A 24260-nucleotide genomic window follows, 5' to 3' on the forward strand; every position below is an offset into this window, starting at 1 on the left:
TAGTATAATTAAAAAGTATCAAATAAATGTAAATAATAATAATGATAATAATGATAATAATAGTATTAGTAATAATAATAATGATAATGATAATATAGATAATAATAAAAATAATGATAATATAGATTATAAACTACAGTTACAAGAGTACCAAATTGATGAATCATTAAGAGCAATTGCAGAAGTATTTTGTTATGTTTGTGATAATGAAGCTGACGCATTTTGGTGTTTAAATAACTTTTTAAATTTACCATTTAAACAATACGGACATAAAGTAAGTAAATTATTATTATAATTATAAAACAAATCTATAGATATGGACAGTTATATTAGATTTAGTTTCAGATCTATTTTATCACATAAAAAATAAAAATCATTAACCCTCCACAATAACTACAACAAAATAATAATATATTGATATCATTAAATAATAATACATCATCAGCATCAACCATTCGTTATAATAAAATAAATAATAACAATAATAACAACAACAAGAATACAGCATAAAAATACAATAACAATAACATCAACGATAATAATACATCATCAACATCAACACAACATTAAACACAATAACAAAAAGCATCATCGTCATCTAAACCTTTAATAGAAACAAAAAAAAAAAAAAAAAAAAAAAAAAAAAAGGTTTAAAACTAATAGATCATTTTTTATTTTTCTTTTCAGGAAATTGGCATTTATCATCAAATAAACAATCTAAGTAGATTATTAGAGATTCATGACAGAGGGTTATGTAATCATTTTAAGAATCATAAAGTTCTTGTAGAGATGTTTAGCGGTCAATGGTTTAAAAGTTATTTCACATGTTTATTCCCAACTAGTTCAATGGATAGAATATGGGATAGAATAATAGGAGTTTCTTTAGATTACATGGCCTATATATCTTTAGCAATTTTACAATCAAAAAAACCATTTATTTTAGAAAAGACCAATAAAAACGATATTTTAAATTATTTATTAAATGTAAGTAAAAGACTTGGCACATAAAATATTTATATTTTGTTTATAAATATATATTTCCTTTCTTTTAATTATACCAAATTAAAATATTAATTATTTTTTTTCTTTAAAACAATATCATTATCTAGATTAAAGATTTAAATGTTGATATTATATTAGAAAAATCAGTAGAATTATTCGGTGTTTCTGCAGAAGTAGATCCTGATGAATAAATAACATCCACACAGCTTAGGTTAAAATAAAAAATAAAAAATTAAATAAATAAACCATCAAATAAATATTTAATAAATAAAAGAAATAAATAAAATAAAAAAATAATAACAATCAAATTTCACACACTCATATAAATATCTATATAAGTAGTGCATGTGATATTAAAATAAAAAGTTTATCAGTGATGTGTATTTTGTTTTTATTTATTAAATATTTGTTTTGTTTATTTTCCCAACTATTTATTAAATATTATCTCATTTATAAACTTGATCATATATTTTAAAAATACGATTGTATATATATTATTTTAAATTCATTATTATTGTTGTTGTTGCCTATTATAATCTATTTTAAAACAATATACTATATTTAGAATTTTATCAAATATTATTATTATCTTTTTAAAGAGCATTACAATTGATTAATGATTAGATTTCGTTTAGTGTATTGGATTATAATTTAGACATGATAATAATAAAAATAATAATAGTATTTTTTAAATGCTCATGCTTAATTTAGTGTTTTAATATTAGTGGGTATTTATTTTTTGATGTGTTTTTTTTTTAAAAATGGTGGGTATTTATATCTTTGTATTTATGACTGTGTGAGGTGTGTGAAAATGTGATAAATTTTTTTTTTTTTTAATATATAATTATGAAATTATTAAGTATGTATTTGAAAAAAAGGAATTATAAAAGTTATAGTTTTGAATTAAATTGTAAATTTACTACAATTTCAAAAATCAATATATATTTAATTTTAAATTAATAGAAATAATAATAATAACTTTAAGATTATTATTTTGATTTAATATTAAAAGAGAGGGTATTTTAGTTTGGGGGTTATTATAAAATTTAAAAAAAAAAAAGAATAGGAAAAAAAAAAAACAATAGTTAAATACTAATAGTAAAATTAATATTTTAATGGGGTTGTTTATAAATAGGGGTAGGTATTAGCAATATACTACTTTAAAGTGTTTGCTGATATGTACATGTAAAATAATGTTTTTATTTATTATCTATAAGATTTAATTTTTTTTTTATATGTTTTTAATTAATATTGGAAAAAAAAAAAAATTCCTTTATATCTTTATCCAATTATAATCATAATCATATTTTTGAATTTATATATTTTTATTATTATTATTAATAAATATAATTTTAGTTTTATTTTTTTTTTTAATATTTAAATATAATTTTTTTTTTTTTATTTATTAAAAATGATTAATATATAAAAAAAATCAATATTTTTTAAAAAGAACAACAAAAAATAACAACATCAATAACAGCAACTACAACAAATATAGGAAATAAAGAGTATTTGATATTGGGATTGAATTAACAAATTAATTTATTAATTTAAATTAAAAAAAAAAAAAAAAGAAATGAAATTAATAATATTTTTAATTATTTTAATTTTAAGGATCAATTTTATTTTATCATTATGTCCTAATAATTTTATTCATTCACAAAATAGATGTATTGGATTTGAAAATGGAATTTCCAAATTAAAAATAATTTCTGTAAGCTAATTTAAATAATTTCCCCCCAATTTTATTTTTATCAATTATTAATTTTTTTTTTTTTTTTTTTTTAATTTTTTATGATTTTATTTCATCCATTTTTTTTGAAAATAGTGTCATGTTAAAACCAGCTCAAATAAAGATATAATTATAGGTGTATTAAAAAATCCATTTGATAATTTTACAAATATCTGGTTTCCAAAACAAAACGATCAATTTAATTATTTAAATAGTTTACCACACTATCCAGAGACTGATGAAGAAACATGTAGAAATAAAATAGGGAATTTAGAGTTTATATCGATTTTTAAAACACAAACAATAGACTTAACAAAAGAACTGTACAGATACAAATGTGAAGAAAAATATAAATACATTTACTTTTCTCCAACAATCAACCCACCTTGCCAGGATTATACATATTTTCAATTTAACAAACCATATAATTCAATTTTTTCAACAGTTTGCGACGAATATGATGAAGAGCCTTATATAATCCAAGAAAGAAGACTTTGCCAACATGAACCTCTATTTAATCAAACAATTGAAATTGGTTCGCCTATATCCTATGATACAAATTGTAATCAAATATGCAAGCATGGTTTTTGTAAAAATTCAGAATGCCAGTGTTATAGTGGATGGTCTGGTGAAGGTTGTAATATTAAGAGTAAGATCATATAGTATTAATCATTTATAAATAAAACAGTGATCAATATATATTAATTAATATTTTTTTTAATAGAATGCTCAAACAATACCGAATGCAATGATATTTTTAATAGTGAATGCTCGAGTAGTGAATCAACCTGTAAATGTAAAAAGGGATTTGTAGAAACCAATGGTATTTGTCAAGATGAAAACGAATGTTTATTAAACCCATCACCATGTAACCCAAATTACTCAAACTGCATCAATACTATACAGTCCTACAAATGTGAATGCAAAAAAGGATTTTTAAAACTAAATACAAGTAGCAACAGTGAAACTGAAATAAAGTGTCTAAATATTGCCTCATCCCCCAATTCATATGCATGCAAAGATGGTATATGTGAATGTAAAAGTGGTTTTAGCTTTAACAACTCCACCTATAAATGCGAAGATATTGATGAATGCAAGTTAAACTTATTCAAATGCGATGCTAAACAATTTTGTGACAACACAAATGGATCATACCAATGCAAGTGTAATCAAAATTATATATTAGTCAATAAAGAATGTGTGCCTTTCCCAAGAATATTCTCAATCAAGTCACTAAAGAAAGGTTATCTTAAAATAGATTTGGGAAACTCATCAATCAATTATAGTGATGGTATTTCAGCTTTTTTCTTTTCGAATGATGATGACTATAACGATCCAGAATACAACTCTATACCATGCAAAAACCTTAGTTATACATTTAACAGTCAAGAAAACTATATAGAATGTTCTCTAATACTAAATATAGACTACAATGGTTTATCATTTTATTTAAAACTAAATGATAATGTTACAACAGTTCTATTGTTCGAAAACATCAGCTTACCTTTTATAAAGTCAATAGATAATTCTCCAACTCTAGGTGGCCTCATCAAATTTGAACTAAATTATAAAAACTTTACAATAGATCAGCTCCAGGTCAAAGATGAAAACTATCAAAACAATTCAAATTTATTTGAAATCAAATCATTAAAAAAAAACATTGTATCAATGAATGTTTCTCCAGGTACTGGTGTTTTGCCCTTTAATCTTTTAGTAGACAATCAAGCAACTACAGACGAGTTATTTTATTCTTACCAAGTCCCTTTTATTGAAAATTTCACAACTTCAAATATTAAAACTGGAGGTAATATTACCATTTGTGGCAGTAATTTTGGTCATAATTTATCTGAAATCAATGTAACGTTAAAGAATCAAGATTCAAACTATAAGGTCGAATGTATAAACGTTCAATTATTAAAAGAAGATTCAGTCTTAAGATGCTTTATACCTCCATCAAATTTCTCACAACAGTTATTATGGGTCAAGGTAAATGGTCTAGTTTCAAATAATTTAATATACTTTTATTACAACAAAGATGACTCACTATATAATTGCGATTCAAAAAAGACTTGCTCAAACCATGGTCAATGTAATTTGGGGCAATGTAAATGTGATGATGGATGGATAGGTCCAAACTGCAACGAAAAAGATGAAAATAATCAATTAATATCAAATGCAAAAATAGGACAAACCCTTATTCAAGAGTTTAATAAAGACAAACCCACACAGGAAATTAAAACTAAAAACGGAACCCACTTTTTATTTGGTATGAAATCTTTAATTGAATATAGCAGCGATGGAATAATTGTTGAAGAAGTTAAACTAGACTTACAAGCGGATTGGAATACAGGCGAAACTATTAGAGACAATAAAATAGGTATAATTAAAACGTACAACTCAACATTATTCAACTATGCAATCATTAGGTTAACATTTATTGAACCTTTTAATTTAAACAAAGATTCAAATATTGCAGAATTAGAAAGTGACACTGTTCAACTATTAATAAATATAGAATCATGGCCATTTCAATCTAGAACAAATTATTTAGATATTATAATGGAAAGTCAAAATTTAATTACTGATAAAGAAAGACCACATTGTCGTACCACCTCATTTACAAAATACAGTCAATCACCCTGGAAATTTGATAAGTCTCAGGCCGATCCATCTAATAATACAGAAATCATTTGGTACCTAACTACAAATGACTATGTTTCCCTATTTGTATCATTTGTAAATAAAATTAAAATCGATTCAAATGTCAGAACCATTAAAATATTAAAGAAACCAATACCCCATAATCCAGGTAACAATACAATCAATGTAATATTAAGAATTCCTTATTTCAATCAATCAATATCAATCGATCCAACAGACTACAAAATTATTTCAAATGAAAAACCTTATATAAATGAAAACCTATCTTGCAAAGTTGAGAAAATCAATGATAAGGGTTCTAAAAAACTAATTATTTCGGCCATAGGTTTCCTTGTGGGTATTTTAGTTTTATTTTCTGGAGTTTCAATTACCTGGTATATAATTCGTAAAAGAAATTTAAAAAAATTAAACGCAACTATAACTAATAAGGAAAAGACTCCTCAAACCACTCAACAACAATAATATTTAATCTTAAATAATAGTTTTATTTAATTTTAATAAATAATTTTTTTTTAAAAAACCATGTGTATAATTATTTTTAATCTTTTATATGTTCATTTTGTTTTACCTAAAAAGTTTTAATGATTTTGGCCAAATTTTTTTTGTTTTATAAAAATACATAAAAAATATAAAATATATTTAAATAATATTTATAGTTTATTGTTTTAATTTTACTTCAAAAAATAATGATTTAATTTGATCATTACTTTAAACTACACTGATAACTTATGATTTTTATTTAATGTGAACTTCTCTAGTTATTTTACTTGACCATGGGCAGTAGAAACAACCTGGTAAGAAAGCTATAATAAAATATAAATGGTAAAGATTTATTATTAATATAAAAGAAAAAAAATAATTATTTATATAAATTTCATTTTGCTTACCACCGCATGCTTCATCAAGATGTTCTTCAACATATCCAAGGTTTGCATCACAAACCTCAATGGCAAGTTGGAAAAAGGAGATTTGATCTGGATCTAAATGGAAACTGTAATCTAATAAAAAGTAATAAAAAAGTTAATATACCCATTCAACTTTTTAAAAAAAAAATACATACGTGGGTTATATGGTTTTTGAGTCTTTTTAAATCTTCCCATTACATGTGTAGTTTCAGTTTCATCTATTTTAAATAGAAATATGGTTTTTGTTAATATTGAAATTTAATAAATTAATTATTCTTATAATTACCTCCTGATAAAATTTTTCTTGCAGTTTTAATTTTCTCTGGATCTGTTAATTTGAAGACAAAGTCATGATCACTTCCATGTGTCTTAAAAGCAAAGTAAGCCTCTTCAGATGAAACAATAGAGAATGTAAGTAAAATTACAAGGAGAGTAAGTAATAATTTCATTTTTATTTGTATTTATAATTTAATATTAATATTTTTATATATTTCTTTAATGATTAAATAATGAATATAATAAAAAAAAAATATTTGTTTAAATAATAAAATATTATTCATAAACTTTTTAAAAAAAAGGAATTAAATAAAAAAAAAATAAATAAACCTTTGGACTGTTTTAAATTAACTTTTTATCATAATACAGTTTACCCCATTTTGAAAATATAAAAAGTAAAACTGTTTTTATTCGAATAAAAAAAAATTATATTAAATAAAAATACCCCACTAATAATTTATTCAGAAAAAATAAAAAAAACCAATTTTTTTTATATCTTAATGCGAGATATAAATCATATCTTTGTAATGAGATATAAAAAAAAATGAAATTATTTAAAATAAAAAATGAAAAATATTTATTACCTTTTTTTTCACTTTTTTATTTATATATAATTTGGTTGTGATTAGTTATATTAAAGTGTGGTTATATATTTTGGTTGGGTAGAGAGACACCTGTTTAAGTAAATAAATATGGGCAGAACATACGAATATTTATTGGATCTGCTATGTTAAAATATTTATACAGTGTTGCAAAACAAATATAAAATATTTAGATATAAATTTATAAAATATAGTGATTAGTTTATATTACAAAATTGAGAAATGATAAATATATACCAAACTATAACTTGAATATAAATTAAATAGTTACATGTAATCCCAAGAATTTTTAATTTCCATGAATCTTTTAAGTGTTCAGAACGGATACTTTCTCTTGCAAAATAAAAATAATTGCAAATAAGCATTTCATTGAACCAGTAATAATATGGTAGTCTTTACTGGATGTGTAGAACACGAGTTTAAGTGGGTTTCTAATAAGTTTTATAATATTTGGACTTTGTTGTGTTTTTTTGTCTGGGTATGGCTTATTCATTGTGATACCGTATTCAACCAACTTTTTTCTAATATTTAGAATATCCTCAACAGATTTGTTAGTAAGTTCTAGAGTTAGTGCACTAGTTCATTACAGATTATTGTTTCTCTTTTGAGCTGACAAATTTTTAATATTAATAATCTTCGAGAGAATATCCAATTGGTTGATGTTAATTGTTTTTTCAAAACTGTAAGAGTTTATTGAGGTTGCCAAATAATTGATGAATTTGGTGGTATCATCGTTGAGGTGTGGGTTCTAGGGTTTTGATGATGGATTTAATAGAATATGATCTCCTAAAAGATAAAACCATTTTTAAATGTAATGTAGGTACAAATCTATTAGTTATTTAAAGTAAATAATATTTATTAAAGTAATAAAACGATAATTATTTAAGTTATGAATAATGTGTATTTTCGAACTAAAACCGAAAAACTATTTTATTTTTATTTTTTTAAAATTTTTAAATTTTTAATTTTTGAAAAATTATTTTAAATATTTTTATAATTTTAATTATTTGATTTAAATTATAAAAAGTATTTAAACTTCGTTGATTAATGTGTTTGATATATAAAATGATTCTTATCTTGAATTATTAACTAAAATGATATATAATAAGCAGTGATTACATTACATATCCCCTTTCTTGACAAGATTCCCAAAATTAAATGAAATTTTTTTTTTTTTTTTTTTTTTTTTATGTTTGTGGAAGAGTTGATTATCGTGTTAAACTTGTTTATTAAGTCTCTTCTGGTGTGCTAAAAAATTATTCTCAACTGGAACTGTTTTTGCAAGCTCATCTTCAAATTGACGTACTAACATAGGACAATCTTCTAAGTAGTGCTGTGGAACCCATACATCGTTATCTTCACCAGCATTCTTGTAACGGATTAAATATTCGATTCTTGACCCTTTACCATATACTCTATTTCTCTTATTAACGATTGTGTCTATTTCTTCTACCACAGGGATTTGAGTTTTACGTCCTCTATCTACGAATAAGTTTCTATCTTCTTCAATGAATGGTTTAATATCATTGACATGAACTACTCTGACGCCATTAGCTCTATCCAACAATCTGATTTTGTAATTTAGTTGAGTTTTTCCTTCAATTACTCTAAATGGACCACAATATCTTGAAAGTAACTTATCTTTGTCTATTTCCAATTTAAATGTATCCAATTTACTTCTTTTCACCCATACCCAATCACCTACTTCATATTCAATATCCTCTTTGTCTTTATTGTATTGAATAGCCTGTTCAATCTGTGCATCAACCATATTATCTTGAGCAACCTGTCTAAATACCTGTAATCCTTCTGTATAACTGACATTATATACTGTATTAATATTTAATGGTACTCTTGCTTCGTAACCATAAACTACGCTCATTGGTGTTTTCTGTGTTGATGTGTTGACTGTACTATTAATTGCAAACTCGGTACTCTTAATTTCCCTATCCCAATTAACCATCTTTTGACCACTTTTTCTTAATATATCTAATAAGGTTCTGTTAACTCTTTCAGTTTGGCCGTCTGCTTGAGCTCTACCTGGTGCTGTGGTTTTTAATACCATTCCGGTTTCTTTAATTAATTCGCCCCATAATTCGGTTGTGAATAGTTTATCATTGTCGCAAACAATAGTGAGTGGTAATCCATATGAACAAACGATATTATCCCAAAACAACTTGCTTACTTGACTAGCGGTAATTGTCTTCTTACAAGGTATTAACTTGACCATTTTACTAAGTCTATCCACGACTACAAACAAATAATCATTACCATCTTGAGTTGTAGGTAATGAGAGAAAATCCATCGTAACATCATTCCAAGGTCTAGCAGGTATTGGTAACGGATTTAGTAAACCATGCTTCTCCCTTTCGATTCTAACCTTTTGACATTCTGGACAAGCGGCTACATAAGCTTTAACACGTTTCCAAAACTTGGGAAAATAAAAACTTGGTCTGATTCGTGCTGTGAGTCTGTATACTCCTGGATGACCTGCATAATTAGAAAGATGACCTTCGTCTAAAATTTTAGTAATTTGAGCTTTGTCCACTAAAACTAGTCTTCTTGAATCTGTTGTAGCATCAATTAAGTATAATAAACCATCTTTTTCCAACATATCATTTCTTAATTTTGCTGTCTCCAACCATTTCTTACTGTATTCATCCGCAACTTCATACGATTCCTTAACTTGATCTAAAAACCCATCGTCCCAATCATAATAAAATTTGGCGTTACGACTGAGAAAATCTGCTGCAATATTCTTCTTACCCTCGATGTGTACTAACTCGTAACTGAACATACTGATTAAGTCTAACCATCTAATTAACCTTTTAGGTGTCTCTTGTTTAGTTTGATAATGAGCTAAATTAAGATGATCCGAGTAAACTATAAATTTATTACCTAACAATAAATAATCAAATTTCTTCAACACATTGATTAACGCTAATAATTCTCTATCGGTAGTTGTATATGATTTCTGAAAACTATTAAATTTCTTCGAGTCGTACAATACTGGACGTTCATTATTATCACTGTCGAACTGAGTGATCATGCAACCGGTACCAACATCGCTTGCATCAATATAGACATGGAAAGTCTTCTTTGGATCTGGTTTGATCAACAATTTGGACGACGCTAAAGCCAACTTTAATTTCTCGATATCGTCTATAATCTTATCCGAAAGCTTTAACTTGGTATAATTCTTACCTGACGTAATGGATGTAAGACCTGCAGTAAGTTCTGTATAACTAGGAATAAACCGTCTATAATAATTACACAAACCTAAGAAGCTTCTAACTTCACCAATTGTAGCAGGAATAGGATACTCCTGAATGGCTGCTATCTTCGAATCTCTTACTTTAATACCTTCCGCACTAATAACATGACCTAAAAACTCTACTTCAATACAAAAGAATTGACACTTCTTACTGTTTAAATAGACCTTGCTATTTCTGCATCTTTCCAAAACCAATTTAATATGTTCCATATGTTCCTCTATCGTATCCGAATAAATAACAATGTCATCCACGTAAATAGCTAAAAACTTTTCAAACCCTTCCAAAACTGATTGAGCGAACTTATTAAAATACGCTGGAGAGTTCTTCAAACCAAATGGAGCTCTAGTGAATTGATACAATTTACCACCGGCTCTAAATGCTGTATGATGACGATCGTCTGGATGTAATAACAATTGATGGAACCCAGATTTCCAATCTAATTTAGAAATGTATTTAGCATTTCTCGTTTTATATAAAAGTTCATCCGCATTAGGCATTGGGTATTGAAATTCTACAGTTTGGTTGTTCTTTAACCTGTAGTCGAAAACTAATCTATCCCCCTTTGCTAAAAACGCTGATGTGCTATTGGCTGACGTACTCTCTTCGATAATCCCTCCATCCAATAACTCTTTTACTTTCTTGAAGATGTTATCTTCTTCTTGTTGTGACCTTTTACCGTAGTTAACTTTGACTGGCTGACTGTTCTCCTTGACCTTAATACGCATATCTAACCCTGGTCTGACTGGAGGTGTGAAATTTGGTAATGATTCCACCAAAACATCCTTGAACTTATTATTTATCCAATCCGTATATTCTTTAACTTTCGCATCCAGCTGTTCTTTGTTTAATTCATCCACTACTTTTGGGACCTCCTTGCTAGCTGCTACTTCACTAACTACTTTATCAGTTTTTTCAACATGATCACTTACTTTGTCGTTAACAACCGCACCTTTCATTACGGTTATCCTTAACGTCTTCATCGACATTAACATTCTACCATTCACCTGTAGATCTTTAAAACTACCACTGGCTACCACCTTCGAATGATTATCAACGACCTTCTTATCCTTTTCGAATAAGGTTAATTTAACTTTATGAGCTAATTTATTATTATCTGCATCCTTAAATATCTTGATAATGTGAGGATCTTCAATACGTAACGACTGTACCGAATCTACCAAAAAATCCAACCCGATTACCATATCATGTTCCATGTTAATTGCATAAAACTTCATATCGGTTGACATTTTTCCATCCAATGTTTTAAACTGAACAGTAGCCTCCACACTCTTCTTAGCAACGTCTTCTCTATAAACATCACCAATTGGATACCTGACCTTAATATCTTTTACAAAACTTTTTAACCCATAACAATACTTGTTGTTTAACAAACTGACGTTACAACCAGTATCTATCAATGCACGTAAATAATATTTACCTATACGCACACCCATTGCAAAACTTGTAGGCTTCTGCATACCTATCGGTACCAATATATTATTTGGCGAGATCTGGACAACTGTTTCTGACATGTCCCTCTTTCTTGCAGTAAAAGCATGTGAGCCTCCCCTTAACAAATGGTTTTCTAACCTTTTCTTCATCAGTTGGTTTATCTGATTTCTCTACAGTATTGTGTACTTTAACACTGTTAAATTCTTTGACCCTTGGTGTAACCTTCTGTTCTCTCTCCTTCTTATCTAAATAATTTTTGTAAGTTACCTCACCAATGTCCCTTAACACTTTGACCCATTCCTCAATCGATTTCGTATTACCCTTTGTAATTGTTTTATTATATTTATCAACAAATTGTGTTGTGATAAAATTAGGTAGGTCGACCTTGAGTTCAGCGATCCTTTGATGGTCGGTGTAGTTTTCCCAAACCATTCTATTCTCCAAGAACAAGCTGCAATAAGACCCTAGATTCTCTCCATAAATACTAATCTTTCCCTTGGCCTCCTTCAAACTCATTCTTAACTTATTTTCACGCTCTGCCTTGTTGTCGTGATCCTTCATATATCTGACGTAACCGTTCCATTCCATTTGACCTCCATTGTTAACAATATATTCTCTAGTGATATCTCTAAACTTGATACAACTTTCTTTATTATAAAATACTACTTGGGTTAGTTGTTCGAGTTTCTCTTCGATTTTGCTGTAGCCATAATTATTTAAATGGAACCAAGCACGTTCACCATATTTCTCGACTGTGCTGTTGCAAATGATATTACAAATATCATCAATGTCGTCGTTCTTCAGCTTCATACGGCTAATAGTCTTGTTGACTTGGTTTTCTACTACCACAACGTTTTCACTAACTTTTTGGTCCTCTCTAGACTTGCTTAGTTGGGTTACCCTGCTTTCTAGGCTTTTTATATCTCTTTCATTATCGATTATCACGTATTTTAACTCTGCATTTTCGTCACTTAATTCTGCGAGCTTCTTCTCACGTCTTTCTGAGTTCTTTTTGAGAACTGCAATTTCGCTTTCTAAATCAATACGGATAAATGTGTCTCTCTGACTCTTTTCCTTCTCTTCCTTACGCATTGCTTCAGATGTGGCTAAAAGAGATATTTTATCTTCGATTATACGTTTTAATTCAGCCAAATCCATTAAAAGTTTTTTGTTCTCCTCTTTTAAAGAGATATTTTCGCTAAGTACTCCATCAACGGTTCTGTTTGTTTTCATCATTTTTTATTATTATTGATTATTATTAAGTATTACTTATTACTTATTACTATTAATTGTTATTAATTATTACTATTATTATTATGTTAAAAAAAAATATTATTATAAACTATTATTGTTCTACTAAATTATCTATTCGTGATTCAACAATTTCTTTTTGTTTCGACCCGGGCCTCGATACAACTAGATAATATGTGTGGAAAAAAAAAAGTGTAATGTAGGTACAAATCTATTAGTTATTTAAAGTAAATAATATTTATTAAAGTAATAAAACGATAATTATTTAAGTTATGAATAATGTGTATTTTCGAACTAAAACCGAAAAACTATTTTATTTTTATTTTTTTAAAATTTTTAAATTTTTAATTTTTGAAAAATTATTTTAAATATTTTTATAATTTTAATTATTTGATTTAAATTATAAAAAGTATTTAAACTTCGTTGATTAATGTGTTTGATATATAAAATGATTCTTATCTTGAATTATTAACTAAAATGATATATAATAAGCAGTGATTACATTACATAAAAAGTTGGAGAAGAGGGGTATCGATCCCCTTACCTTAAGGAGGTCTGATGTTGCTGTATTATTGCAAACCTTACGCTCTACCATATGAGCTACATCCCCAAAGATGAAAATTCTTGTTTTAAATTATTACGGGGCCCCAAATAAATGAAACCATTACACAATTTATCTATAAAGTTAATAAAGATAAGAGATTTAACCAACTTTACATAAATGGAACGAAAACCTTGACAGTCCTCAATGTGTACTTTCAATTAAATAAGAAATTCCTTTTGACCAAACTAGAAAGTTCAACCAATAAAGGGAAGAGTGGATCTATTCTGGTGATACTTGATTAAATTATTACAGTTGTTTTGACCCCCTAATAAAAAACATTAGAAAAAAATTTTAATTTTAATCTTATCTTAGGTTTTTGACTATAAATCCATTTTAAAAATATTTATAGATAAACTTATACGGTTTTTTTATATTTTTTTTGTTAAATAAAAATTTAAAATTTATTTTTTTAAAAAAATTTTTTTAATTTTTTTTTTATAGCGCCCATATGAAATGGGGTCTAAATTTTTGAGAAGATAATTCAATTTTATTATAATTTTTTATTTTTATTTTAATTTTTTTTTAAAAACAAATAGGACAGTATATTCATAAAAAATAGAAAAAAAAAACAATAATGACCCTTTTTTTAGAGTTAATAAATGTGATTTTAAAAATTTACAAAAAAGCAAAAAATCATCAAAAAGTTAAAGATATATTGAGTGAAGTAGGTCCACAGTAAGAGAATTTTTTAAAAAAAATCTAGAAAAAGGTACAATTGAAGAAAATACAATACCTGGCATAATAAGAAAGATGGACGACCGAATTGAAAGACATTGTAGAAAATAAATTTGAAATGGGAAATGTCATAATTTAAGTAATATAAAAAGATATCTTAGAAAAAACTTTCAAAAAAATGTTTCAATAAGTTCAAATAGTAGGTCTCTACAACATAATAATGTTTTTTTTAAAAGTTTAAAATGTAAACACTTTCCAACCGAAAAATATATGTCTCAAAGCTAAGTTGGGTAAAAAAGTGCCAAAATTGGGCAGCTGAAAATTGGGAAAAGGGTAATATTTGTTGATGAAACCAGAATTGAAGGATTTTCTTATTAATTGAAAACTAAAAAATGGATTCATGATACAAGAAACCTAAAACAAAACATATTGGCCAAACGAAGATGAGGTGGCAGCTCAATATATACATGATGTTGTTGCACAGCTCATAGTGCAGGTCGTATATGTATTATCAGGTTTAACACAAATGCTGCAAAATATTAATACAGGGTTATAGAAGAACTTTACGAGAGAAATGAATTTTATCTGGTCATATGTTTCTTTTACAAGACAATTGCTCTATTCATATGACCTAATTATTGGCCGATTTTTAAGAAAAAATGTACATTAGGGTGATATTTATTCTACCCTGTTCACCAGATCTTAATATTATTGAGAATATATGGTCAATAGTAAAACGAAGTATAAAATTGATTTCTATCGGGTACCCACGTCATAATTTCAATCTTTTAATTTGTTGAATTTTAAAAAATATTCATCAGGATATATTTGATAATCTTTATGAATCAACCTCAATAAAAATACAACAAATAAATAAGAACTAAGGTGAATTCACAAAATATCAAGAAACAAAACATTAAAAAAAAAATTTCGTTTAAAAAATAAATTATATATTAAAATTTAAATTATCTTTTTAAAAATAATGAACCCATTTTTTTTATATGTAAAAAAAAAAAAAAAAAAAAATTTTCAAAAAAAAAAATTTTATTTTATTTTTTTTTTATAAAAAAATATAGTTCAGATGTTCTAAAATTTATTTTATATTTTTTAGAATAATTGGAATTAAAATTATTGAAGATAAATAAAAATAAAAAAATTTTAAAAAAGGGGGTCAAAACTTTTGCGAAGAACTGTACACAGGCAAAGAATTATCAGAATAGATATCCTTCAAGTACCATTGATCAACAAAATGGAAACAAAAAATAAAAAACCAAATTCTAAAAGTAGCTACTTTTGGAATCGTACTACTGTTGTAACAATTTTAGATTAATGGCATTTTCTACAACTTGGGTACTTTATTATAAACTATTTAAAATCTATTTTTAAAAGATTAAAATAAATTTCGAGATAATATTTCTTATAAATGTGGATAAAATATTTATTTTTTGTATTTCTTTTTATTTATTTTATTTATTTATTTTAAATATACGATATGAGGTAAAGGATCGTGATTTAAAATGAATTTAATTAAAATAAAGATATTTGCTGAAAAGAATAAAATACCTGCAAACCAAATATTCCAAAATGTTTGTTGACCCAAAAACTCTAAATTGAAAGCAGACAATAACCAGAGACCTTGGGAACCCATCCATACAGCAAATAAAAGGATATATTGCTTTAAAGATAATTTGCTAATTGGAATAACCAATGGTAAAATGGAGTAATACCAAATGAAATATTGAACAGTACAAACTTTATTGAAGGCTACAAAAGTGATGGTTTCTAAAAGTAAACAAAACTCTAAATCATTGAAATAGGTCAAAGAAATTGCTAACAATAAAACTACTTGTGGGAGGAACGATGCTAATGCTACACCCAATCCACTAGTAACGGGCTTTGCAACTAAATCACCTATTGACTCCACAATTGGTGTATTTAAATAAATTTGGTAAAAATATACTGAAAAATTGTGTCTATTATCAGCTCTTACGACATGATATAAATAAGTTTCAAATAAAAATACATAACCATAACTAATATTGCCAATTAAAAAAATAAAGAAACTGTTAATATGATTATTATTATTTATATTATGATAATAAAAATACTAAAAACTTACATTAAATACATTAAGAATGTTAATGATAAAAATGTAAAAGCTGAAACTAAAAAGAATTTAAGTCTATTCTTTGTAAAAAGATTCTTTATAATGTTGGTATAATTGACGTTTAAAGAACTGTATTCTGATGGTTTAATTTTTTGAAAATTTTCATCAATATATAAATAAATTGGAATTGAATAAATAATTGGATAAATTTTAAAGTGTACTGAAAGACCATAACTGTATAAAACAAAAAAAGAAAGTATTAATAATTGAGCTAACTTTAAAAATATATTACTTTTTGTGCGAGCCTTACAATAAAGAAGCTAAAACAATCTTTTTTTTAGTTAAGAAATAAAAGGTTGCCAATACCATTGCGCCAATAACCGACTCTGCATTACCTCTTGTTGAAACATTAATTGCAAATGGGTTCAATAACCATGCTGCTAAACAAATCAATAACTTTTTCGATGTAATCTTTGGGAATCTTTCTACAAGAATACCTTTTAAAAGGTATGCAATAATCATATCACAAAATACAAATAATAATTTACCAAATGCTGGATGAATTAAAATATTTGGAATTAATAAATATGCTCTATATAAAGAAAATAAATAAATATGTCAGTAAATTTTATTTTGTTGTTTTTTTTCAAAATATATATATATATATACATATATACATCATTAAATATAATATTTACAATAATGGTGTGTATCTATAAGTTGAACGATCATATGGTGATAATCCATTAACTACAAATCTTGATGCATCTGTATAAACAACATAATCGATATCTGTGTATTTAACCAACACTATAGATAATAATATGAATAAAACAAAGGTTAATATTATTTTTTATCTGCGATACTAAAAGTATATTATAATTTGTAGTTCTTACTATTTGCATCTTGCCATTCTGAGAATAAAATTAATATTAATCTTATGGCTAAACCAATGCCAAACAATGATTTAGTAAGGTTAACACCCTTATAAATAAAGTCATATATTCCAGTTTTATTTTCTTTTTTATTTATAACATGATTTACCATTTTTATATAATTAAAACTAAATATATTAAAATATTTATTTTGGTAATGGATATGTTCAAAAAAAAAAATGAAAATAAATAAATGAAAAAAAATAATTTAAAAAAATTAAAAAAAAAAAAAAAAAAATTTAAAAAAAAAAAAAAAAAATGAAAATTTTAAAATAAAAACTGCGATAAAAATAACAATGAAGATAATGATTTAAATGGCTATAGTAACCATTTAAAAAGAAAGCTGTATGAAAATGAAAATTTATTTGAAGAAATGTCAAATAATGGGGATAGTAAAAGTATAAAGTTTAGCTCCAATTTTGAAGAAGAAAACCACGATCAAGAAAACTATTCAGAATCCATCGACGAAAAAAATCTCAACTATTTTTGGGTCTTAGCACACAGTACACAACCCCGTAACCCACAATTAGGTGGATACTATATGTATAAATTTAGAGAAATGGCAAATATTAAACAACTAAGAGGAGTACCAACAATGATAGAATCGAGAACCTGTAGTAATTGTGGAACATTTTTAATACCAGGTATAAATTGTAGAGTTAGAATTATTAAAACTGATCAACTATCAAATAAAAGTAGAAGTTTAATTTCAACCAATACAAAAGAAATTAACTCGTTAGAATTTAGATTAAAACCATCACCACAACAACAACAACAACAACAACAACAACAACAACAACAACAATCCCTATCAAAAAATTCAAACAAATTAAACAATTCAATAACTAGAGTATGTTTAAAATGTAATAAACTAAATCCATTAAAAGGTGAAACCATATCAAAAAGGAAACAACCCATCACCCAACCAAGCACATTTAATAATCCATTTTCAATTAGCCATCCAAATTCTAATCAATTAAATGCCATTAAGCATGCTTGTGGTGATTCAAATATAACAATTGCAAATAAGTTAGCTGGTAAAAACTGTATTGTTTGTGGCAAAAAAAAATCTGGTTCAATTAGAATACCATCAATTGGTTATGGTGGTAAAGTTTTAATAATATGTTGTAAAAAAGATATTACAATTTCACTTAGACATTTGGAACAATATATGGGTTTTATAGACTTACAAAAAATAGATAAAACCAAAGATATATTAAATGGAGGTTCTGATGAAGAAGATAACTCCCAAGATGAAAATGAAGATGATGAAAGTGATTATCCTTGTCAAGGGTATACGCTACTTCAGCCTAATCGTGAACCATGCCCAGAATTTTGCAAAATAAAACATTTAAAACTAAATGAAAATGATGGTGTTAAAGCATTCTGTAAACCAACTCATTTGGTAAGATATCTTATGGTATGGTATGCATCAGGAAGAAAATCTTATAAAAAACAAAAGCCAAGAAAAAAACAAAAAAAGATTCAAGATGAAGTCGATGATGGAGATGATGAAGACGAAGAAGATGAAGAGAATGAAGAAGATGAAGAAGATGAAGAAGTTGAGGAGGTTGAAGAGTTTGAAGAAGATGAAGAAGGTGATGGAGATAAAGTGGTGAAAAAGACTACATCAACACCAAAAAAAGGTAGAACAATAATATCCACTTCTCCAAAAAAAGATATACCAACACCATCACAACCCTCACCAAAAAAAAGTCCAGGAAGACCAAAGAAAGCTGAACACTAGTATGTATACTAGTATGTATTAAGTTTATAAATTGATACTTTTATCAAGTTAATAACTAACATATTTTAGTTTAATATATAGTTTATGAAATAAGTGATGATGATTTTAAAGTTTTATGTTCAATTCCTAGAGAATCTTTTTTTTATTTATGTATGACAATCAAAGAGAAACACAATTTAGAATATAGCTATTCATTAAAAGGCTTATTAGTTGTTCTTCTAGAATTAAGACAATATCCAAACCTTAATTTCCTTTGTTCAATATTTCAATGTCCAAAAACAACGATACATGATATGTTGAAAAGGTTTAAAATTGTATTATATGATTTAGTAAAGTGTTTTGTTTCGATTGGTACAAAAGAACTTAGATTCCTGGAGTCAAGTTATTTAAAATTTACTGATCAAATGTATACATTAATTTTAGATGGGACAGAACAACCATGCCAATCCTCTAATGATGTTTCGGTTGAAACACTTTTCTATTCTGCAAAAAAAAAACAACATTCTTTCACAATTACTGTTGGCATATCCCCAAAATATAAAAGAGTATTATGGTTATCACAATCTTATGGTGGCAGTGTTGTGGATGTTAATGTATGTAGATATGAAGATGGATGGTGTTTTCCAGATGAATTAGTTTTAGGTGATCAAGGTTATACAGGACTAAGTGATAAAATTTTTTGTATTCCTAAAACTGGCAAAGATGGCTCATCTTTTTCTTCAGAAAGAACAAAAGTCGAAAATGCAATTGCTGATCTCAAAAACTACAACTGTTTAAGAGAAACATCCAGAATACCAATCACTCACCCCGATGCTCTTTCACTACATAACATGAACTGGGTTATTTGTGCTGCCCTTAGAAATAGATTTTTGTTACCCAACCATAATTTGTGGTACCAAGATTGTTTTTAAAAAATTTTAATTTTTCAAAATAAAAAAAATATTATTTTAATTTTTTAAAATATTAAAAATATATAATTAAAAAAAGATTTTATATTCAAATTGTAGATCTACAATTGATTTAATTTTGTATAATTTTTTTGTAAAAAATAAATAAAATTAACACACCAAAACACCCCATATATTATTCAAATCAATTTTTTTTTTAAAAAAAAAATTAAATTTTTAAAAATTTTTTTTCTACCCAACAGATTTCCGAAAAAATATTTTTTTTTTTTGAACGAAATATAGTTTTTAATCTGGGAATAAAAAAAAAAAACATTATTTTTTTATTTCGACAATTTTTTTTCTAAAATTTAAATAAAATAATAATTTTCATTATTAATTTTTTAAAACATCACACCACATCACATCAATGGATAATAAAAGTAATAATAATAACAATTACAATAATAACAACTATGATCAAAAAACCTCAGAATTATTTTATCTAGTTTTTCATAATAAATATTTATTTAATAAAATATTTCATTTCATTCATTCAGTTGAACTAATTAAATACAATAGTATAAACGATATTCCAGAAAATAGAATCATTTTTAAAAATATTAAATCGGTAAATTTCCTATTAAACAAAAAATTATATCATTTATTAAAATGCAAGTTAGAATCTGATGAATATATCCATGTCAATCATAGGTATAAAATTACAGAAATGATGAGTTATGACATAGATTTAGCAAAAGAAATATTCAAATTACTATTACAATCAACTTCACTTAGATATGAAAGCAAAGAATCATGGACATCACGGAGCCATATACACCAATTAAATTATTTTAGTGAAGATTTTATTCAAACTGCAGTTAATGAACCATTCTCTTTCCCAATATTTACATCAACACTAAGTTATTTCTTCTCTTTTTCGACAAATTCAAAAATTAAAATACTATTGGATTCATTTTATAATATAAATAATAAAAACAACAATAATAAAAATAAAAATAAAAATAAAAACAAAAAAACACTCAAAAAAATTAATAATAAGATTTTGAAGTCAGCATATAACAAAAATATTAATAAAAATAATAATAATAAACAAAATTTAATACAATCAATTTTCACATCTCCAAATGAATATAAAAATAAAATAATTAAAGATATTTATGGACGCTGTGAAGATTTATTCCAACGTGATAGAGTATTACAACTAGTTTTAAGCAATAAAGAATATTATAATATACATAATAATAATAAAATCGATATTATAGATATAGTATTCAACACAATATCAATAGAGAATCAAAATCAATTATTAGATATGAAATTATATTTTTTGCCTGATTATGTTAAGCAAAATGACCAAAACCAAATAGATAATATAATTAATAATAATAAAGATATCAATAGAATAATAAAACTATTAGAGTATATTAGAAAAAATATCAAAAAGGATGACGATGATGACGATGATGACGATGATGTCGAAAGTTTTCAATTCAATTATTTTTCAAATGAAGAATCAATAAAATTAGAAAATTTGAAACTAGTTTTACAAAACAACACAAATAATTGGAAAAAAATCAAAAATTGTTGTTCTAGGGTATCATTTAAAACAGATATAGAAACAATCAAATTTTATTTCAAAAATCAAAACCATTTAAATTTTATGGAATCTGACATTTGTGAAACAATAATCGATATGTTTAATAAGTACGTTTGCAAAATAGATAAAAAAAAGTTCTGCCAACTAATTGAATCAATACCACCATGTAAATATGAAATTTATTCATTATGGAAGGAAGTGGTTAAAAGAACAAAAACAACAATACCAACTGAAATAATTACAGACTCTATTGAATATAATGACAGTTCAAGTGACAATTATAGGGAAAATATAAAATCACCGGGAATAACAACAACATTACTTGTAGTCAAAGATAAACAAACAGTCGATTTAATTTCAGATATCTTGAGTTTGTATGAACAAACAAATGGTTTCGATCCCGAATTCTCTATATTAGATATCATGGGCTCTCATTATAATGATCTACCAGAAATAGATGAGAACACCTTCAAATTCAATAATGTTGAATTATTTAAATATACAGATAAAAAAATTTTTAAATTATTTAATTTAAATATTTTCAAAGAAACACCCATAAGAACCAAGAAAGCTAAGGAAACTAAACTCATTGACGATACTGTTTTGGAAATACCACTAAAAAATGCCATGGAAACATTTAATTTAAAAGAATTAAAATCAATATTCGAACTTACCAAAGATTATAGTTTATCTAGACTATACTATTCATACAAGAAACCAAATCGACCACTATCATATCAAGATATTACACAACTCACTGAAACCATCAAACATTTTATCAACATCAATTGTCCTCAAGGTGTTTATTATTGTTTAGATCTAATGCCAGAAGGTGATTATGAACACACTGAAAAAGATAACTATTTAACCAATTTATTTAATAGTTGTGAAGTATTAACCACCGTATTCGCAATTTCAATCAAACTATTATCAGTACACATCATCAAACTATTAATCAACAAATATCATTACAATGCAGATGTTGAAAACAAATTACCAAATTATATCAGTAGCTTTATAAATGTTGAAAACCTCAAAACTAATAGAAATCGTCCTATTCCTTTGTCTTTTTATTGTAACCATTATTGTGAAATTGATTTTCAAACACAAAGATATGATAATATTAATATTGATGATGTAATATCAATCATTCATTTAATAATTAATAGATCGAAACAACTACAAAATAAATCCCAAAATAGAAAACGACAACGATCAATATCAAATATCAATTATGAAAATTATATTTTTACTTCAACACCCAAAGTCCATATTTATCAAGGTGAGGCTCTTAAAATTGTTATCAACATATTATTCAAAATATTAATTCAAAGTAAAGGTGAAGTACCACTTGAAAAGATCAAATCAACTTATCAATTCATAAACAAATCTGGTGTAACTACAGTTCAACAATCAACATTATTTTCAATTTACTATCTTGCAAATAAATCATTAACACTCATCAAATATCTACTTGGTTTACCAATCTTTCGCGATGTTGGCGACCTTTTGGCCTATAACTGGGATGGTACTATTTACACTCAAGATAGTAATAATAGCTTTGAACCTCGTAAGAAAACAAAGGGTAATATAATTTTAAATTTAAACGACCTCATAGATCCAGAAGTATTTTCATTTGAATATATATTTGGTGATAATGGTTATATTTGTTGTGATAATGGTGCATCATGTATCGATATTATAGAAAAGCTTCATCAAAATATTTTTAACAACTCATTCACAACCTTCAAAGAATCACCTCCTTTCAAAACAATCACTGACATTTATATTCAAACTATAAAAACCTTGTTCTTCTTTCAAAGATATGATTTGTTTTTAAAATACTTAGAAGAATTGAGACTCAAACACAATGGCTATGATGAAAAAAGCAATGGTTTTATTAAAATTTCAAACATTATTCAAACTGGTGACCAAACTTTAATATCCACAGTATTAAATGAATACAGCGAATATTGCGTTCTTTCAACTTTAGGAATCTGCGATTTATTAATATATAATGTCGAAAATAACACCAATATTGGCCAATCTTTAATAAAAAACGAAATTATTATTAATGAAAAGGATTTTCATCCAGATACAGTATTTGCTCTTCACCATTTAATATTTGACGATAAAAGCAAATTTAAATTCTCATTTAACATCGAACCATACCAAATACCATTCAAACTATATCAATTCCTCCTCAACACCTATCCAAATAATACTCTATTAAAACCATCAAAAACAATAATTAATGATGCTATAAAAAGAGATAATATTATCTTCCTAAAACAACTCTATCAAAATAATCTTATCAATGATGACATCGATAACACCAACAATGAATATAATCAACTACTATCCCATTTAAAACAAAAACTATCAGAACATAGAAAATAAAAATTGAATAAATAAATTTTAATATAAAAAAACTTTAAATATTTCTTTTATTATTTTTTAAAAAACTATTTTTAATATATATTCGATGAATCTAAATGTTTTTTTTTATTTAATAAGCTTTAGGAAAAAAT

At 25.8% G+C, this 24260-nt stretch overlaps 8 protein-coding genes across 8 annotated transcripts; 4 read left to right on the forward strand and 4 right to left on the reverse strand.

Moving 5' to 3' along the window:
- Window positions 1–98: 98 nt before the first annotated feature.
- On the forward strand, window positions 99–1193 carry DICPUDRAFT_84142 (uncharacterized protein; the record flags this gene model as incomplete). Its single annotated transcript, XM_003293545.1, has 3 exons — window positions 99–274; window positions 688–984; window positions 1110–1193. Coding segments are annotated over 3 exons (555 nt in total), but the record flags the coding sequence as incomplete, so codon positions are not given.
- A 1233-nt stretch (window positions 1194–2426) lies between these two features.
- DICPUDRAFT_51056 (uncharacterized protein) lies at window positions 2427–5917 on the forward strand. The gene is made up of 3 exons (XM_003293546.1): window positions 2427–2716; window positions 2831–3383; window positions 3459–5917. The coding sequence occupies exons 1-3, from the start codon at window positions 2579–2581 to the stop codon at window positions 5855–5857; spliced, it is 3090 nt and encodes a 1029-aa protein (XP_003293594.1). The 5' UTR covers window positions 2427–2578; the 3' UTR covers window positions 5858–5917.
- Window positions 5918–6130: 213 nt separating this feature from the next.
- On the reverse strand, window positions 6131–6749 carry DICPUDRAFT_158479 (uncharacterized protein; the record flags this gene model as incomplete). Its single annotated transcript, XM_003293549.1, has 4 exons — window positions 6131–6198; window positions 6283–6393; window positions 6456–6518; window positions 6587–6749. 4 exons carry the CDS (start codon window positions 6747–6749, stop codon window positions 6131–6133), a joined length of 405 nt encoding a protein of 134 aa, XP_003293597.1.
- Window positions 6750–8457: 1708 nt separating this feature from the next.
- DICPUDRAFT_12703 (uncharacterized protein) lies at window positions 8458–8718 on the reverse strand (the record flags this gene model as incomplete). Its single annotated transcript, XM_003293550.1, has 1 exon — window positions 8458–8718. A coding segment is annotated over one exon (261 nt), but the record flags the coding sequence as incomplete, so codon positions are not given.
- A 3232-nt stretch (window positions 8719–11950) lies between these two features.
- DICPUDRAFT_84146 (uncharacterized protein) lies at window positions 11951–13141 on the reverse strand (the record flags this gene model as incomplete). Its single annotated transcript, XM_003293551.1, has 1 exon — window positions 11951–13141. The coding sequence occupies one exon, from the start codon at window positions 13139–13141 to the stop codon at window positions 11951–11953; it is 1191 nt and encodes a 396-aa protein (XP_003293599.1).
- Window positions 13142–15909: 2768 nt separating this feature from the next.
- DICPUDRAFT_158484 (glycosyltransferase) lies at window positions 15910–17589 on the reverse strand (the record flags this gene model as incomplete). The annotated part of the gene is made up of 5 exons (XM_003293552.1): window positions 15910–16468; window positions 16555–16776; window positions 16853–17134; window positions 17241–17352; window positions 17439–17589. The coding sequence occupies 5 exons, from the start codon at window positions 17587–17589 to the stop codon at window positions 15910–15912; spliced, it is 1326 nt and encodes a 441-aa protein (XP_003293600.1).
- Window positions 17590–17850: 261 nt separating this feature from the next.
- On the forward strand, window positions 17851–20135 carry DICPUDRAFT_158485 (uncharacterized protein; the record flags this gene model as incomplete). Its single annotated transcript, XM_003293547.1, has 2 exons — window positions 17851–19223; window positions 19319–20135. 2 exons carry the CDS (start codon window positions 17851–17853, stop codon window positions 20133–20135), a joined length of 2190 nt encoding a protein of 729 aa, XP_003293595.1.
- A 403-nt stretch (window positions 20136–20538) lies between these two features.
- On the forward strand, window positions 20539–24129 carry DICPUDRAFT_84149 (uncharacterized protein; the record flags this gene model as incomplete). The annotated part of the gene is made up of 1 exon (XM_003293548.1): window positions 20539–24129. The coding sequence occupies one exon, from the start codon at window positions 20539–20541 to the stop codon at window positions 24127–24129; it is 3591 nt and encodes a 1196-aa protein (XP_003293596.1).
- Window positions 24130–24260: the final 131 nt, after the last annotated feature.

The sequence above is a fragment of the Dictyostelium purpureum genome (genome assembly GCF_000190715.1).
Source record: "Dictyostelium purpureum unplaced genomic scaffold DICPUscaffold_445, whole genome shotgun sequence".
NCBI classification, from domain to species: domain Eukaryota; phylum Evosea; class Eumycetozoa; order Dictyosteliales; family Dictyosteliaceae; genus Dictyostelium; species Dictyostelium purpureum.